Source organism: Anabrus simplex, chromosome 1 (assembly GCF_040414725.1).
Source record: "Anabrus simplex isolate iqAnaSimp1 chromosome 1, ASM4041472v1, whole genome shotgun sequence".
Taxonomy (NCBI): domain Eukaryota; kingdom Metazoa; phylum Arthropoda; class Insecta; order Orthoptera; family Tettigoniidae; genus Anabrus; species Anabrus simplex.
In genome coordinates, this window is record NC_090265.1 from 526,534,249 (window position 1) to 526,552,323 (window position 18,075).

At 39.8% G+C, this 18,075-nt stretch overlaps 1 protein-coding gene across 1 annotated transcript in view; it reads left to right on the top strand.

Annotated features, from left to right (window-relative positions):
* The first annotated feature begins 2,704 nt into the window (after positions 1-2,704).
* Brr2 (U5 small nuclear ribonucleoprotein l(3)72Ab) overlaps positions 2,705-18,075 on the top strand; it is a 226,235-nt gene continuing 210,864 nt past the window's right edge. Inside the window, exons 1-2 of the mRNA XM_067135469.2 lie at positions 2,705-2,842; positions 2,991-3,154. Coding sequence (XP_066991570.1) covers positions 2,798-2,842; positions 2,991-3,154 — 209 coding nt within the window. The 5' untranslated portion in view covers positions 2,705-2,797. The remainder of the gene's footprint in view (positions 2,843-2,990; positions 3,155-18,075) is intronic.

The following is an 18,075-nucleotide window of genomic DNA, read 5'->3' on the forward strand; positions in this document are numbered from 1 at the left end:
GATATTTTTTTGTTTTTTGGAAAATCCAATTAAGTTTAATCGGGGGTGAAGAGGAGTGACAAAGTGGGTGAATTTTTTAAAATACTATACCTACCATATATCTCAGAAACGTACAATGTTACTGACATGAAATTGGTATTTTTAATCTTTTAAAAACAAAGAAACATGTATTTTTTTTATTTTCTGGAAAACCACTGAAGGGGACAGGGGGGTTAAAAGGACTGAAAATGTTGTTGAATTCTTATATTAGGATATTGATATCTCAAAATTGAAGATGTTACAGATGTGAAAATTGGTATTTGGGGTCTCCTTTAAAAATAAAGAAATGCATACCTTTTTTCTGGAAAATCCACTTAAGAATTGAAAAATTAGTTGAATTATTTGTATGAGCATACTTATATCTCAATGGATCTCCTTTAAAAATAAAGGAACACGATTTTTTGGGGGGAAAATCAACTTGGGGGGGGGGAGGGGAGGTGTGTGTAAAAGGTATTGAATTATGTTTATGAGGATACATATATCTCAAAACTGAAGATGTTATAGATGTGAAAATTGGTATTTGGAACCTCCTTTAAAATAAAAAAATACCATGGAAACACATCTTCTATTGTTACCGAAAAATCCACTTAAGTTGGGTGAAAGAATTGAAAAATTAGTGGAACTACAGTATTTGTATGAGGATAATTACCAGTGGCGTATACTGAGGGCTACCAAGGCTATCGGTGAAGCCTAAACCTCAATTGAGGAAGATGGAAGTATAAAGCACATTATAATGCAAGCATCTGACACATTGTTCCATTTAAAAAACTCGAAAGCAATGAGAAAAAACGTTGACGTATTTCTGAGAGCCAGGCATCGGAGACTGATATCGCAGCTCAGACTCTCGTCCCTCTCCCCTCGACTCATCACGCGCGGCTTGCTGCTGTGTACTGGCTTGGAGCGGGGACCAGGGGGATAGATGTGCTAGGCTTTGATCCGTCAGATCGCCACTGTTAACTATCAACCTTTGCATTCCTCATCGCATATACTTCCTCACCTCATACTTCTGAATCATATAGATAACAGAGTGCTGGTGTTTCACTTCCGTATACTTCTAAATCCTTATAGGAAAGCACTGCAGGGCTGCTGTTATAGGAGAAATATAGTTTTCTTTCTATAGGTAGATCTGATAAAATGGAATGCAATCTTTCAGGTTCTCGTTTGTTGGTTGGAATCGAACCCATGATCATGGGTCGGACACCATCGCTGATCTCCCGAGGAAGCTAATAAACCAGTGAACGATGGGTACAGCTGCTGTAAAATTCAGCATTTGTATATAATAATAATAATAATAATAATGATGCATGGCGACTGTATAGGCCTGGTGGTGTCCTAATGAGGATAAAATGGGTGGTGAAAACGTCGTAAACATCCAGCCCTTAAGCCAGGGGAATTTACAGTATGAGGGGTTGATTCTGAAAATTGATCCAGGGTCATCAGACCAAAGGCAAGCATTCTATCCATTTAGCCACAAAACAGGACTTTAATTTGTTAAACCTTAGGCTACCATCTCCACTGATCAGGTGTTGAGCATTGGCAGTAGCTTGTGAAGCAGCCTTCACAACACAACAGGCTTCTCCGTTGGCTATTGGCTGCAGCTCAAAACGCGGAAGGCCTGACATTCACTAAACCAACTCTTGAAAATGGGTAACCTAAGTCTAGTGGTAGCCCATGTCTTGATCCCAGCCTATGCCACTGATAGGCCTACTTACATCCAAAAAACTAAAGATGTTACAAACGTGAAAATTGGTATTTGGAATCTCCTTCAAAAATAAGGAATCACGCATTTTTGGTGTGTTGGAGGGGGGGCGGCGGCGGCGGGGGTGTGTTGGGCTTATTGAAAGGAGAAGCTGTGATGAATCAACTCAAGGGGGATGGTGAATGAATTGAATAGTTAGGTGAATGTTTTGTATGAGGATAGGCCTACTTATATCTCAAAAACTAAAGATGTTACAGGCGTGAAAATTGGTATTTGGAATCTCCTTTAAAAAATAAAAGAAACACGTAGGCCCTATGTTTTTTGATGACGGAAAATCGACTTAAAGGAGGGGAGGGGGGGGGGGATAAGTAAAGAAGGAGTTGAATTCTGTTTATGAGGATACTTATAGCTCAAAAACTGAAGATGTTACAGACAAGAAACTTGGTACAGATACTTGGAAAGTCCTTTAAAAATACAGGAGCATGTTTTTTTGTTTTCGGGAAATGCACTGAACGGGGGTGGAAAAAAAAGGTTGAATTAATTTTTCACGAGGATACATACCGTATATCAAAGATTGAAGATTTTACAGACGTGGAAATAGGTACCGTATTTGGAATATCCGTTAAAAATAAATGTTCTTTTTTCCAACTTGAGAAAAGACTGTTTCGCACAGGTACAGTTCTATGTCCCATGCTCATTTTAGCCCCAAAAGGCAATACCACAAATGTGGTTTACATAGTTTCTACCTTAAACGAAACTCATTTATATGGTGAGATTTTAAGATAATGTCTTACTACAGTACCGAGGAATGATTACTTTAATCGAATTACGAAATCCACGCGAATGAATCTGCGGGTAACTGCTAGTGGGAATATATAACGATCAGGGCAGGGTAATTTGGTGGTTTCACTACAACTGTTGTCTATCCTGAACGTTATTCTTCTCTTTACAGACAATTGCGTCACAAACAAAATGGTGTCTATGTTGATGTTTCTCTGAGAACTGAAGTAGCAGTGGTCATATTTCACATTTTTGTGCAATTTAGTCCGAATTGTAGCCATGGCGGATGCTGCGGCCCGTCAGTTACAGTACGAGTACAAAGCGGTAAGAAAAACTTGTTTGTTTCTGTGTGTTTGTAATCGAATGAAAGAAACATCAGCCATTAAGTTTATGTAGCCTATTCACAGTTTATTTGAAGCAGAAAATTGAAATATATCTCGTTGATACAATGCGGCATTTTCTTATATTGTAGAATTCGAATCTTGTGCTGCAAGCCGATGTTCGGCTTATTGAAAGAAGAAGTCGTGATGAAGCCACTGGAGAGGTTATGTCCCTCGTGGGGAAATTGGAAGGAACACGAATGGGGGACAGGCATCAGCGAACTCGACCAGTTAAAGCTGCAGAAAGGAAAGCAAAGTAAGTGGCTGGGAAATGTGTGCCATATTTGTAAATAATGTTTAAGAGTTTGTTATTCCTGATTTGATATGGAAGAACGTTTTAGAATGTTATTCTGTGATCATGTTCGTCATAATTGAGAACTCTTTAACCCGGGAGTGGTAATGTGGGGTGCTGCCAGACCCCCACGGTGAAACTTGTAACTACTGCTTTCGTGTTTGGTTGGCTATACTGCTAATATTTTGCCTGCCTTCATTCACATGTTCTTTTAACAAGTTCCTGCATGCATCTCCAGTGTTCCTTGTCTTACAGAAAGAAAACAGCCAGCTAATGTGGCTGGTGTGCTGGTTGACCCCCTCGTTACCATTTGTGGAACATTTTTGTGTACTTTATTCTGGTCATTCTGTTGAAAGTTCTTACTAGCTATATTTATGCTTGAAGCACTTGCAAAATGTGTGTGGGCCTTACATTAGCGATTCTGAAGGTGACTTACAAAGAAACAGAAATATAATAAAAACTCAAATGATGGCAAACGGAACTGTTGTAGGCTATCTGTGATTTGTACCTGTTTCTTGATGTGATAGTGGAAGTACTTTTTTTACACAACATTGCAGTTCACAGCTTCTAACCTGGGGGCGTAAGCTTGATCCAGACCAATGGCTTTTTCACTAACCTACCCTAATCAATCCAGACCAATTCAAAAGTAGAACCAATGGAGGTCTTACGTGGGATACCAGAGGCCTAAGGACCGCTTTGCGACTTCTAACCTGGGGGCTTACGCCCCCAGATACCCTGTGCGTGATCCAGACCAATGGCCTAACATTCCAGACCAATGACATTGTCACTAACCTCCTCTAACTAATCCAGACCAATTCAAAAGTAGCGCAGCTGCACTAGGACTAGTTCTTTATATGAGCAGTTGGCAGCTCTGTCTACTGCACTATCACGCCCATTACGAGATGCGAGAGAGAAACAAATGACAGTGCAATTACGCCTAGATGCGTGCGCTGGAAAATGGTAAGTCTAACTGAACTTTTGCCGATCATTTAATAAATTTGATTTCACGTTCATTCTAGTACAAAACACAGGAAACTGATTGGAGTCCAAGGACACTTTGCGTTACTATTGGCGTTACAGAAAATCACATTACCATTCTCGGGTTAACATTATATCGATAGTACTGTAGGATGAGGGAGTCAGCGTGAAACACATTATTCGGTGAGATGAAATGTATGAAAGGTTACCTTAAAGGAGAGATGTGTTCCATCGCCAATCCTATAATCTCTCACCCTCCCTCAAAAACAAAAAACAAAAAAAAAAAACAAACACAAAACTTACTTTTATATCTGAACACTGAGAAATCTTGCACCGTACTCATTACCATTGGATGAATTTTATGAAGAATGCAGTCGCTCCCAGAATTCAACCTAGTTAGACGTAATGGCCAACTTTGCCATGGTAAACAATCCTAATTGAAACCAGTTTTAACTTCATATGCGTCGAGAGATCCTAAACAGTGTGCGCCAGTGACTCACTCCCTTCGAGAGGCTCTTTGCTGAACACCCCGATGTGTTAGACGAACAGATTGGACACTAGCTGCGAAGTGTGCAGACCAATAAAAAATAGGATATTTCATAATCATGGATTCCAGTAATACACTCCAATATCATTTCATTCCAGCTGTCATTCATTAATAATTGCCCCAGAGGAGTGTGACAGGCTTCGGCAGCCAGCACATTTCCCATCCTCGCTGCTAGATGGGAGTTTCATTCATTCTATTCCTGACCCGGTCGAATGACTGGAAACAGGCTGTGGATTTTCATTTTCATAATCTTGGTTCCAGTACTGTGCAGTTAGCAACCATTTGTTGCAAGTAAGAAAGCCAGTCTGGTCATTGCAGGTGGATGATGATGATGATAGTAATAATGTTACTGGCTTTACGTCCCACTAACTACTTTTATAGTTTTTTGAGACGCTGAGGTGCCGGAATTTAGTCCTGCAAGAGTTCTTTTACGTGCCAGTAAATCTACCAACACAAGGCTGATGGATTTGAGTACCTTCAAATATCATCAGACTGAGCCCGGATCCAACCTGCCAAGTTGGGGCCAGAAGGCCAGCGCCTCAACCGTCTGAGCTACTCAGCATGGCACTGCAGGCGGAGCGTCTTAAGACTATTGACATAAGACAGTCATGCTCTGGCATGCCTCCATCTCTCGTGTATAGCCCGTTGAGTGTTCTCCCCAGAAATTTTCGTCGGCCGGATGGCAGGAATGAGCAGTTGGGCGATAGGAGTGAGTAATCGAGCGGCAGGAATGAGTAGCCGCGCGGGCAATACTACGTATAAAATGATTATTATAAAATTTCAATTTATTCCCTTCAGGGCATTAACAGTATTATCGGACAGGAAAACTAACTGCAAGATTGAACTATTTTAGTGTTATTGTCACGAAAAAAGACATAATAGTGTATTTTGAACTTCTAGTGTTTTATTGCTCGGTTGCTATGGAGTGCTGTACAGGTTTGTGACATCCCGCAGAATTGAGTGCTCACATGGGGTTCAGCGCTAATCCAGACAACAGTTGCGCACAACACTACGTGATGGTCAAGCTAAACATTAAAACTCTGATATTATTGATGCAATTATGCTGACAATAATGAAGATTTATCATTGAAATAAACAGATTTAAAGTATTTACATTTTAATTTGGAGGACCCAGTGACTATAATATATATAAATATTATGTAACTTACACACAACTAGGTTATGCTAGCTGGGCGGTCTGTAAAAACGCCTGGGCTTAGAGAGAACACTGCCGTTTGTCCTAGAGTTTTACTTGTTAGCATATATTTCCTTGCAGATCATATGTGTGCTTTCAGTTTGGGAAACTCTGCTATGTTAGTGTAAGAATTTGGAACCTAAAAATTGCTGTCAATATAACTTAATAGTAGCTTACAAGTAAACTGAGTATTACCTAGTTACAGAACCATGTTTATCTTTTTCTTCTCCCTCCTTCACCCTTATCCAGGGAGCTCTTGGTTTGGGCTGTGGATCATTAACCTCCACCCACTTTTTGTACCTCCCTGGAGACGAGAGATGCTCGTCACTTCAGGGGGTACTCCATAGATCTTTGTTCTGATCCACTTTGACGCTTCATATAGTATTATTGTTACGGTGTGTTCGCTATGCCCAAAGGCAGAACCATGTTCATAGTCAATATAAAGTTTTCAAAACCTTTTATCACGATCGTTGAGCAAGGACATTTTGTAACAATGGAGAAGATGGATTAAATTATAAATTAAATCAAGTTAGTAAAACTCTGGAATGGTAGGTGCCACTAGCATTCTGACAGCTAATTACCAATCTTGACCAATCATCATCATCATCATCATCATCATCATCATCATCATCACATCTTAGTGTTGACCCGCTGGGACAGGGTCCACTTATAGAATCTTTGATTGCAACTTCACTTGGTCCTGCGCATCAGTTGGAAGGATGCAGCAGATTCTGATGTTGTTGGTTGGGTCTACCACATGGTTGTTGGTCGTCTATAGCAAAGTGATAGAATGTATTAACAACTGTTTCAAATGCTGCCTGTAAGATGTGGCTGCATCATTGTAGTCACCCTTCTTGCATTTTATCGTGAATAGGAATAATACTAAACTGCTGCCAAAGACTGTCCTTTTGCATGTGATCCTGGAAGGAGACACCCATTGTCCAGCAAACACCACGTTGCTCTGGCTTGCGCTCTAACATCACCGTCATTCAATTCCACCTTTACCCTGCAGGTATGATGCGAGGTGTGTGTGTTGGGTATTCAGCCCAAAGCCTGGTTGGATCCTCAACAGCTCTGCCATCAGCTGTCATAGATGGCCCAGGCATCACTGAAGAGGCGTACTAGGGAAATGAGGAGTGAGGTAGTTTCCCGTTGCTTTTCTCACCGAGCCAGAAGTTGCTATTACATATCAGTCTGCCAAGCCCACTGAAATGCATGCACCAACCGACCCTATGAGCGACATTTTCACACCATTCATAGTAGGGACTGGCTGCATAAGGAATGGCATTACTAGCATCGCGCATACCTCAGTCACTTCCATATTGTCAAAGCCAAGGATAAGACTGAGACAGATCAATGAAAGTAACAATATTACTCTAGCCCATACCAGCAGACATAGTGCACTGTAAACACTAGGTCCTGCCAGCAAAGGCGAGGTATCCGAACAAATTCAATTTCTGAAGATCTACAACATTAACTTGGATGGAACCATCATCCGGATTTGGTTCCAAAGACTCAGTTTTTGCACAGACCCATTTTTTGCAGTGTTAAAACAAAGCCCAAACTATAAAAGGTGATCATCCTATGTCTACACCTGTTGCTGGAGCTCTTCCCTATTTGTAGCTGCAATCATGATGTCATCAGCATTTAGCATTGTCCATAGGACATCACGATGAAAATGCATTATAATGTCCATAACGAGGATGATAGGGGTGGTGATAGCATAGATCCTTGATGGATGCCGTCTTTAACACAGAAGTTATCAAAGTGCCGATTGAGCCTCTGTTGTCCGTCCAGAGTTAAGAGTGTACTGTAGCTCTTGTGGCACCAGTGTTGCCGTGTCTGGCGAGTGTAGCAGGGCATCTATTGTACAGCACTTGTACAGCACTCAACACGAGTAGTACAGACCGCTGCCGGATGGAGTGTCAGACAGCTCCTCATCCGGACGTAATTTCGATCCTTCGCGACATAATAATCTCCACCCTTTTACTATAATTCCTGCAAAAATACCAGAATTTGGGTAAACAATTTTTAATAAAAACTGAGTTATTTTGTAAGGAATGAGGAATCCGAGGATAGTAATTGATTTACATAACAATGCTTAGAACGAGTTATAAATATTGCGGCAATTTACTATTTATTTACATTGTAATTTTAGTTATGTATGGTATGCCTATGACAAAACAATTGAAATGGCATGAAAGCTAACCCGAGTCATCCATTAGATATGGATCAAGTTTAATACGTAATATGACAATATATGTTGCAAGGTCAGCCTAGGTCAGTCACTTTCAGTTGCAGAGGTGAAGAAAGCACCCAAAAATAACAAGTAATTTTGTTTTTTTATCATATTACACTTCCCATATTATTACACGCATAGATGAAAGAAAGTAAACAAATATTCAGTGGCATAATGTATGTTGGACAGTGAAAGGCAAATGCTACATACTGAGGTGGGAAATTTGCGAGAATCTATTAAAAATATTTCTCAAAACAATCACCATCCATTTCATAATGAGCATCAGCAGTTTTTCGTACACAAAAATACCAGCTTCTCATTCGGCACAAATCCGCGTAATTTAACTGCATGAAAGTTCTGTCACGCACATTATTGCAGGTGAATATCAAAGAAGAATAATAATATGGCGAGTTCTCAGCAATGTAACACAGCATGAATAGGAAGTTGTCATATCAGAGTCAGACTGAGAAATGAATAAGTTAAAACACAACACACTTGCGTATAAGACAGTAATCTTACCTCCAGACAACGTTATTCCAGCGGCCCAATGCCCTGCAGGTCATCGTCAAGCTGCTCATATTCTTGTTCAGTGGACATTTCTACTTCTGAAGAGCTGTCCCCCAATCTTATTATGAGAGGCTCTGAGTCATCTTGGAGATTATAGCATTCCACATATCTGCCTCAACAGTCTTCACATGCTGAACATCAGCACTTGAATTTTCTACACTTAACGCTTTCAAACCCTTCTTGAATGAGCTTCTCCATGTCCTTTGTTTTGAAAGTAATATTGTTCATACTGATGTGATGTTTCACCTGAGCCCACACAAGTTCGATCGGACTTAACTCGCAGTGATACGGTAGCAGTCAAAGAACTGTATGTCCCATTTCCTTAGCCATTTCATCAATGACTTACGTATCATAATTGTATTTTTCTTTACTGATGTTCATCAGCATGTCTCACTGTATGCAATACCATGTGATTGAAGTCATTCCTGCATACGCTCCTTCTTCCATGACTTAGTTGGAAATTTCTCTTTCTTTCGGCTGTGATAGGAAGCATTGTCAATGGCTACTACAGATTGAGGTGGGAGATTTGCAAGAATCTGTTCTTTAAAATACTTTTTATAACAATCACCATCCATTTCATCATGAGCGTCAGCAGTGTTTTTCTTACTCGAAAATATAAGGTTCGCATTCGGCACAAATCCGCGCTCGTTATCTACATAAATTCCTGTTAATGTTTATCGACTGTTTATGGACTTGTCAACCCATGCCTTTTGCACTGTTATGCCGATATTAACAAACGATTCATCTGTGTAAACAATGTTTCTATTTTCATTTCTGAATTTCTTAACTTGTGATAAATACCTATGGTGCCAAGACACAACATCGTCTCTTTCAATCAGCATGGCTTTGTTTCCTCTCCGTTCATAAATAAAATTCATTTCTTTAAGTAGGATGTGGAGTGTTAATCTTTTAAAATCTGGGAGATCTGGATCTCTATTGACAGCTGACAGAACAGAATTTAGTGCTGGTGGTCGATTATTAATGAAAAACTCATTCACTTTCCGTCTAACTGCACTCTGCACAATGTCATTGTATTTCAGTACCCTGCTGTTTCATCTCGTTATTTTCAGCGCTCTCTTCTTACCTGGTGACACGAAAGGACCCTTGGTAGCCTTGGCGCAAACTTGAAACACCGTGGTTCTTGAAATGCCGCATGCTTCAGCGGTTTCCCTCGCAGTCCAATCCACACTTCTCTCCTGAATCTTGGTCTTTATATAATTGTAGACGTTGCAAACTATCTGTCATTCTCTTTACCTTAAAATTTTCCTGGATTTATGTTTTGCAAATGGAACATCAGCCATATCTTTAATGCCACTTATACCTAAGTCAGTATTATTTCTCTATTACAAAAAAATGATCCTTACACTCCAACACTGTTTTTAATATCTTGGAGAGATCTGGACACATGCGTTCAGTGGAGTCGCAAGCCACGTACTACAGTACGCGCGCTGTTCCATTCAACGTGGTGACACTGCTGTCAGATAAATTACAAAATCACGTTGCATATTGAAATGTATGAATTCTTGTCACCGAATGAATGCCGAGGATCATGTACTCTCCACTCATGACCATTAACCTAATAACACTAGGACCGCCGGAACATATTATATACCTAGAATCGCCGATGCGGTCATTTTGACCGCTGTGTTGGAATTATTATTTTTATTCTCAGTACGTATAGTAACTCATTATCCTCCTTTCAAATATGTATGACTAAATTTATAAAACATTAATTATAGTATCTAACACGGAAAAGAAACAAATTATTCAATTGTATTACAGATGTAATATTTTCCTCATGTATTACAAACACAAAAACGTTTCTATAAAACACACTTATCTAATAAACAAACATTGTTTTTACTTCAAATTCTTTTAGTCTAAATGGTAAAATAGTTATTACTCATTTTCAGAAAGGAAAATTACTGAAACATTTTTGGCAAATCCACGTACCACAACATATTTGTGTATTTGCAGACGCTGATGCAATTCTGTATCTTTAGAAGCAGGAACTACATACCATGACCTTAGTTATGTCCTCTGAGCAAGAACCACACACTCGCTGTTTGCACTTTCTGCAGGTAAAGCTTGTTTTATTCCTGCATTTCTTCATTTGGCATTGCCTTCTCTGCACATTTACTTCCACAGGCCCCCTAAATTCGGGTTCTGTATCCACAGACTTAGGTTTTGATTCCATGTACCCCATACGAAGTTCCTCTGCTAGCTTCAGGATGTAACTTCGGCGACTGATCTTCCCTGTCACTTTTTTGAAAATGATCCAGAAATTGTTAGCTGCCAAGTCAAGAATATTATGAAATACATGAACAGGCCATCTTTGTGTAGCGGATCGAACAGTATATTTTCTTCCCATTTGATCCACCACGACCACACCATATTTTGTATTGTTGTAGAAGTCTACTGTTTCGGGAATCCTTTTGGGATTAGCTTGAAGTTCAACTTCTGAGTGCAAAGTACTTACTGTATAGAAGGACGTTCTTGTTTCGTTTACCTTGATAAACTGTAAGTGTGTCATTGGAATGTTTCAGGAGAGTTGAGTCGTAAAGACTAGCTTTCATAGCCTTCACACCTTTAGGAATTTCTCTCCTTGATCGTCTAATGGTTCCTACATTACTTTTCAACTTCTTACCAAGTTTCACTGTTGTAAAGAAGTTGTCTGTAATTACGTTTCGCCCCTTCCTTTGAAACGGTTCCATCAACCTCATTACTACACTTTCGGGAAGAGTCTCGTCACGTGGTCTGAAGTCGTCTCTTCCTAGGTAAGGAAACCCATTACACAGAAACTTTGAGTCAACGTCCACAAGAAGCCAAAACTTAATTCCAAGTTTATCTGGTTTGTTGGGCATGTACTGTAAGAATGGACACCTTGTTTTGCTTGGAAAAATCTGCTCATCATCAGTCAGGCTTTCACTTGGAATATAAGTCAATTGACAATTTTCAATGAACTTTAGATACTAATCCAAATTTATCAGTCTTCAAACATTCTGATCTTGTAGTTCTGACGTCAAAACGCAAAAATCTTTGGATTTCTCGAAAACAGTTCCTCTCCATTGTTTCACTGAAGAATGGTGGCCCCCACTTTTTAGACCAGAGTTCATCAAGTTCAGTGTTACTGGCTCCAAGTACACCATGAGCATACACTAAGGCAATAAATGCCTCCAGATTTTTTAAACTTACACTCCACAATTCATCACCTAGAACACGTTTTGCTTCCGTTTCCGTACAGTGTTTGATATGTTTCAATATAGATTCTCAATAAAAAGACGCCATCCACTCGCTACACTGTTGTCAGAAACATTCCGCTTTGAATATGGAGTAGGTCCTGGCTTTTCTATCAAGATGTTGTGACAAGCCATCCATCCAGGTGTAGTCTTCCCAAACTCTCCTGCAGTCCACTCCATGATGCCATCTGTACCTAGTAACATATTACTTGGTCTTCGGAGTCTTGTGTTGATGCGTCCCCTCTTATTTCCAGCTTTTCGTATTACATTTTCTGCTGCTGTAATAGAACAATTGAAAACTTTCAGTTCTTGGCCTATACCAGGTATAATTGCAGTCTAAATGCTGAATTTCAGTACCAAAGTTGAAATATTGACATCAAGATTATTATAACTTACCTGGTTGAGCAATTGGATTTTCAGCATCATCTGAATCACTGCTTTCAGAATGGTCACTTGGTTGGTAGTAATCTTTGTCCGCAGCTTCTTCTCGTAGGTCCTCTACATCTGGGTCACATTCAGCTTCAGAGATATCATCCAGAATCTCATGCAGTTGAGCGAGCAATTCTTCATCGGTAAGTGACGCTGGTCTATGAGCCATGGTCTGTGACAAGCTGACGAAGCCATGGAGCCAGACTGCCGAGAGAGGTCAGTGGACAGTTGTCCCAAGGTCGTGATTGGCTCAAGGAGAGAGGAGGGGTGAGGGAGACCTCGAAGGGGATTGTGACAGCAGAAGAATGTTTGCTACTCTCAGAGGAGAGTGACCCATTGGCTCTCGTAGCCACCTTTCGTAAATGAATAAAGAAGAGAATGAACAATGGTTGTACATAGACTATTGGAGTTTCATTGTTGTGCTTACATTATTTACAGGGAGAATAATTATAAACAAATTTTATCTCAACCAGAGGAATAAGCACGTTTTAACACATTCTACTATGGTAATCAATAGAGCGGTCAAAATGACTGCTACGGTGGTTCTAGGTATACTCGTTACCTACGTCCTATCCAATAACGCAAAATTAATTAAATTTAATACGGATGATTCTGACTGGTAATCAGGAAAGGTCACTGAAGCTCCTTGCAATATGACAGAAAATGTGGTCGAAATAGAGCTTTGAAAATGTGTAGCTGTCATTTTGACCGCTCCGGCAGTTCTAGTGTTAAAGAAGACAGCGAAGATCCAGTTTTAAAGACTTCAAAATCATCAATTCTAGGTGAGTCTACTAAATGTAAAAGCCCATAAGACCTCGTAGTACACTCTTAACTCTGGACGCACAATAACATGGTGGAATTTGAGTAGAGCAGTGGATTCCAGTTGATGAGGAACCCCGTGATTGCTCATTGAGTACCAGCCAGTATAAGTTTGTGTGGAACATTGTTGAAGAGCTTCTCCAAATTGGGAAAAACATGATGTATTGCCTTTCTCTTTTTTTTTAAATATCGCACTAACACAGATAGGTAGCAACTGACAATGGGGTAGGAAAGGGCTTGAAGTGGGAAGGAAGCGACCGTGGTCGCAATTAAGGTACAATCTGGTGTAAAAGTGGGAAACCATGGAAAACCATCTACCGACAGTGGGGTTTCTCTACTTGTGATGTCTCTCTTGCAGTATCTGCACAGCAAAAATTGGATCTGTAGTGTTGGAACTTTTGACGAATCCACACTGGTTGATGGTGAGAGTGACAGTGGTGCAAAGGTGCTGGACAAGAACTTGCTTGAAGATCTTCCGAGTGTGATACAAGAGGCGAATTGGTCGCTAGTTTGAACACAAAGCCAAGTCCCCCTTGTTTTTAAAAATAGATACTGTTACTCTCAATGTCCAGTCAGTAGGAATTTGAACCAACTCATTTATTTGTGAGCCAGATAATAGTAGTTCCCTGAAGTTCCTTGAGCTTCCACAAATCAGCTGGTAAATCTTTGGGATCAGGCACTTCTAGGTTCTTCATAGCATTAGTAGTTCTCTCTATTTCTCTGGTTGTGATTTGGGGAATAGGCCATGCAGTTTTCTGGACATCAGGGAGGATAAGTGCTCGTGCTATCTTCTATTGCATTTCTGTCGTGCAGCCTATGCCCATCCTTATCTTCACGCACTTGTAGTGTTCATTGTCCTGACTGTCTTGTTTTGAGCTCTTGCCAGTCTGTAGATAATCTTCTCCCCTTACTTTGTGCTCAGTTGCTCATGAAGGCTGTAGTAGTGTTCATTATGTGCAGCTGCTGCAGTCCTCTTAGCTTCCCTCTGAATAATTGTGTACTTCTGCCAGTTCTCATCTGTTGTCTGTGTGAACCACTCCTTGAAGGCTGACTTTTTCTCCTGCACCTTTTGCTGAACTGGTCCGTCCAAAGACACATATGCTTGTTTATGTAGCAGCTGCCAAGTGTTGTTTCCATAGCAGTGGTCACTGAGTCACAAAGAGCTACTCACGCCCAGTCTTCTAAATTTTGAGTGATTGCACGGAGGGTGATGTTAATAATGCCTTCTTTATGCTAACATAGTTTCAACCTCTTGATTGTCTCTTGGCATGCTGAGCTGCTGCTTCTATGAACGACTATTTTCATGTCGACTACAAGCAGCTTCTGTTAAGGGGCCAAGCATTCAGACAAAATAACTTTTGCATTTAGCATAGCAGGGAATACTCACGTCTGTACAAGAACAAAGGTGATCTGGGTGCTGGTATTGCCAGTGGAATAGATTATCAAGGGATGGGGTCGCTTCTTGAAATATGTATTGGTTATGAACAGATTGGTTGCTTTGGCAGCTCGAGGATCGTCATTCCTCAAGCCATCTCCTTTCTTCCCATGGCAGTCATACCCATCACCGCCACTTCCAGCATGACTATTCAGGTCTTCGCAAAGCAGTAGTAAATCCCCCGGTGGACAGGACAACATGTGGTAGAGATGGGGAATCTGATCAAGTTAGTAGAATTGATTCACCAAAATGATTCTTTCGTTTGACTCATTCCTTTGATATGTTCATTCGAGTACCATGTGATTGAGAGCCGAAAGTGAAACCATGGAATCAGATGAACTAGTCTCTTATACCCTTTATAACTGATACTGCTTTACAAGTTTACTAGTTACAAGAAATGTTCAAAGTAATTGTTAGCATTATTAACAAGAATAATGTCCTTTTTAGAGGTTGCAGTCACAAAATGTTAGACCACTATCCACCTAATTCTTTCCAAACTTAAGGAGGTTGGTAACGGCCGATGCTTAACTGTGATTCTGAGAAAGTAACATACGTTCTTCAATCAAGACTTCAGTGCTGCTGTTCAAATCAATACAATGGAGTTTGAAATTTCTAGTTCCATATTTAGTTACCATTCTGAAATTTAATATATTGCCGCTCCTTACAGTAACTGTAGAAACTAGAAAAGGCAAAACTTTTTGGTGCCAAGTGCTGTTTCCGTCTAAGCTAGAAAAGGCAAAATCCAAATCATAGAAGCAACTTACAAGAATGCTCAAAAAAATACTACCGTGCAAAATGAGGTTGTTTGTGAAAGTTGTACATTTCACATTCACAAGAATGTATCAGTCAGAGGACTTATGTCTTGCTTTATCCACTCCCTTTGTTCTCATTATGACCGAGCGAGTTGGCCGTGCGGTTAGGGACGCGCAGCTGTAAGCTTACATCCTGGAGATATTGGGTTCGAACCCCACTGTTGGCAGCCCTGAAGATGGTTTTCCGTGGTTTCCCATTTTCACACCAGGCAAATGTTGGGGCTGTACCTTAATTAAGGCCACGGCCGCTTCCTTCCAACTCCTAGCCCTTTCCTATTCCATCGTCGCCATAAGACCTATCAGTGTCGGCGCGACGTAAAGCCAATAGCAAAATAGTGTTCTCATTATTAAAAGAAGATCATCAATAATGTATCATAATGGGCATTATATGCCTATATGCTACAAAGAAATCACACTTTGATATTTCATTTCCTTATTATAAACACTTCATGACAAGATAAAAGGATCACATATTGATTTTTACAATGATAAGGGTTGAGAACAAGAATGAGAAGACTTCCATGTTCACATTTCACATGTTCTCAGGAGCCCAGGAAAGAGAACGGGAACCTTGAAGTGAAGTAAACTTAACCTAACATTGTGTAAAGAGCTGGAAGTTGTATGTGGCTTGAAGCAATGTGATAATTTCTTGTTAAAAGAATATGCTTTTCCGGTAAGGTTAGATTAAGAGTATTTGACTTGTGAACCAGATACCTGATAGGAATCAAATGAGTCAAAGGAGGAGGAGCAAGTAGCGAGGAGCAACTGCCATGTTCCAATTCAGCCTACGCTTTACAAATGAGTCTATTAATTTCGTACACTGAATCATGATTCATTTGTTCATTGCAATGATTCATTCACACTTGTTCAGAATCTCCCCATCTGTAAGATGTGGTCATACAGCTCATTTCAGAAATTACCCATTTCCTCTTCATTACAGCCTGTTTGTTTGGGGAGCACAGGCAGACAAAATACGCAAGTGGTGGTTGTCAGCATTGATGTCTGTCTGTAAACAGTACTTCAGCAACTCGACTGCACAGTTCAGAATGCACAATTATTGTGACATCTCTATTCTTGCTAGTGCCATGGTAAATGAGCTTATAGTTCTCGCCAATGTCACACTATTTACCTTTGCTCCTGTATGCATTTTGACCAGTGGTGATAATTAAATGTATCCACCTACACTTGAGTGAAGTCTAAACTATCCTGTCTCATGAATGATGATAAATAGGACCCATATTTTAATGACCTCCTTCTTGTGGTGCTTTTTGCTTCAGATGTTGATGATCAGCATGGCAACACATCCATTATCAGTAACTGATCTGAAGAATCCTTTCAAACTTGTACTGAACTATGTTCTCAAGTTGTTCAGCAAGAAATTCATCTTCCAGATACTCTATTTTCTTCTGTCTTCCCCTGGAGAATCAGTTGTAATAAAGCATACAGTAACTTTGTCTGTTCATCATGATATGTCCTAAATACTCCAGTGTACAAGATTTTACTGTCAAAAGAATCACTTTCTGCTTTCCTGTTCTTTCCAGAACAATGGCATTGTGATGTCTGTCCAAGAAATCCTGCATATTCGACCTTGAAATATTTCAACAGCGACATTAAAAAGATTACTTTATGACCTCAAAATTAACTAAAAGTGACACACAAAGGAAAAAATGAAAAACTGTATTTTGATCTTCATACACAATAATTTCTCACTCAGTAAAGCATTGCAGATTTCATAGATTCTCAGTTGTGAAAGACTGGCAATTATAAGCTAAAAGAGACTTTTGTACATTGAAAAACTCTGTTCAGCATTCACTGAAGAAACAGGTGCATACCTGAAGCAGCAAATATCTCTAGGTTCCAGCTCTTCTTCCACATCATTATTATTCCTAACAGCACATCAGCTATCTTACATAATGTGTCTACCATTTTCCATTTTACAAAACACAAGTTCATCTACTTCATCTTCCACATGACCTAGACATGACCTAGTTTACTTTTAGCTGATTTAGCTAACTCCAAACACCAGGCAACCACGTTGTTCCAGAGACATTATGATACCAGGCGAGAATCCAAAATTCGCTCATATGTAAGCCAATTTGTCTTCCATTAATGGGGATACTAATAGACTCATCATCATCATCATCTTGAACCAGCTCCAGTTTTCCATGTAAATGTAAATGTCTTCTTCCGTAACCTGCTGCAAATCCAGATCTTGTCCAGCTAGATAATTTCTTATCTGATCGATCCATCTGTTCCTTGGCCAACCTCTCTTGCTCTTTTGCCTTTGAGTTCCTTCTCAAACCACAATCTAGCTGTTATTAGTGGGTTCATTCTTTTGATATGACCAAACCATTTCAGCCAGGCTTCGACACAGATCTCACTAAGGGTATTTTTCACTTGAATAAGATGGTGAGTCTCAACGTTTCTTATTTTATGATTTTTTTCCACAATCTCAAAATAATAATAATAATAATAATAATAATAATAATAATAATAATAATAATAATAACAACAACAATAATAACAATAATAATTATTATTATTGCACACTTCCAACCAGGTGCCGTACTTAGAGAGCACTTTAGCTGGTGGAAGGGGAATCCTAAGGGCTTTGTCTTGTAATTT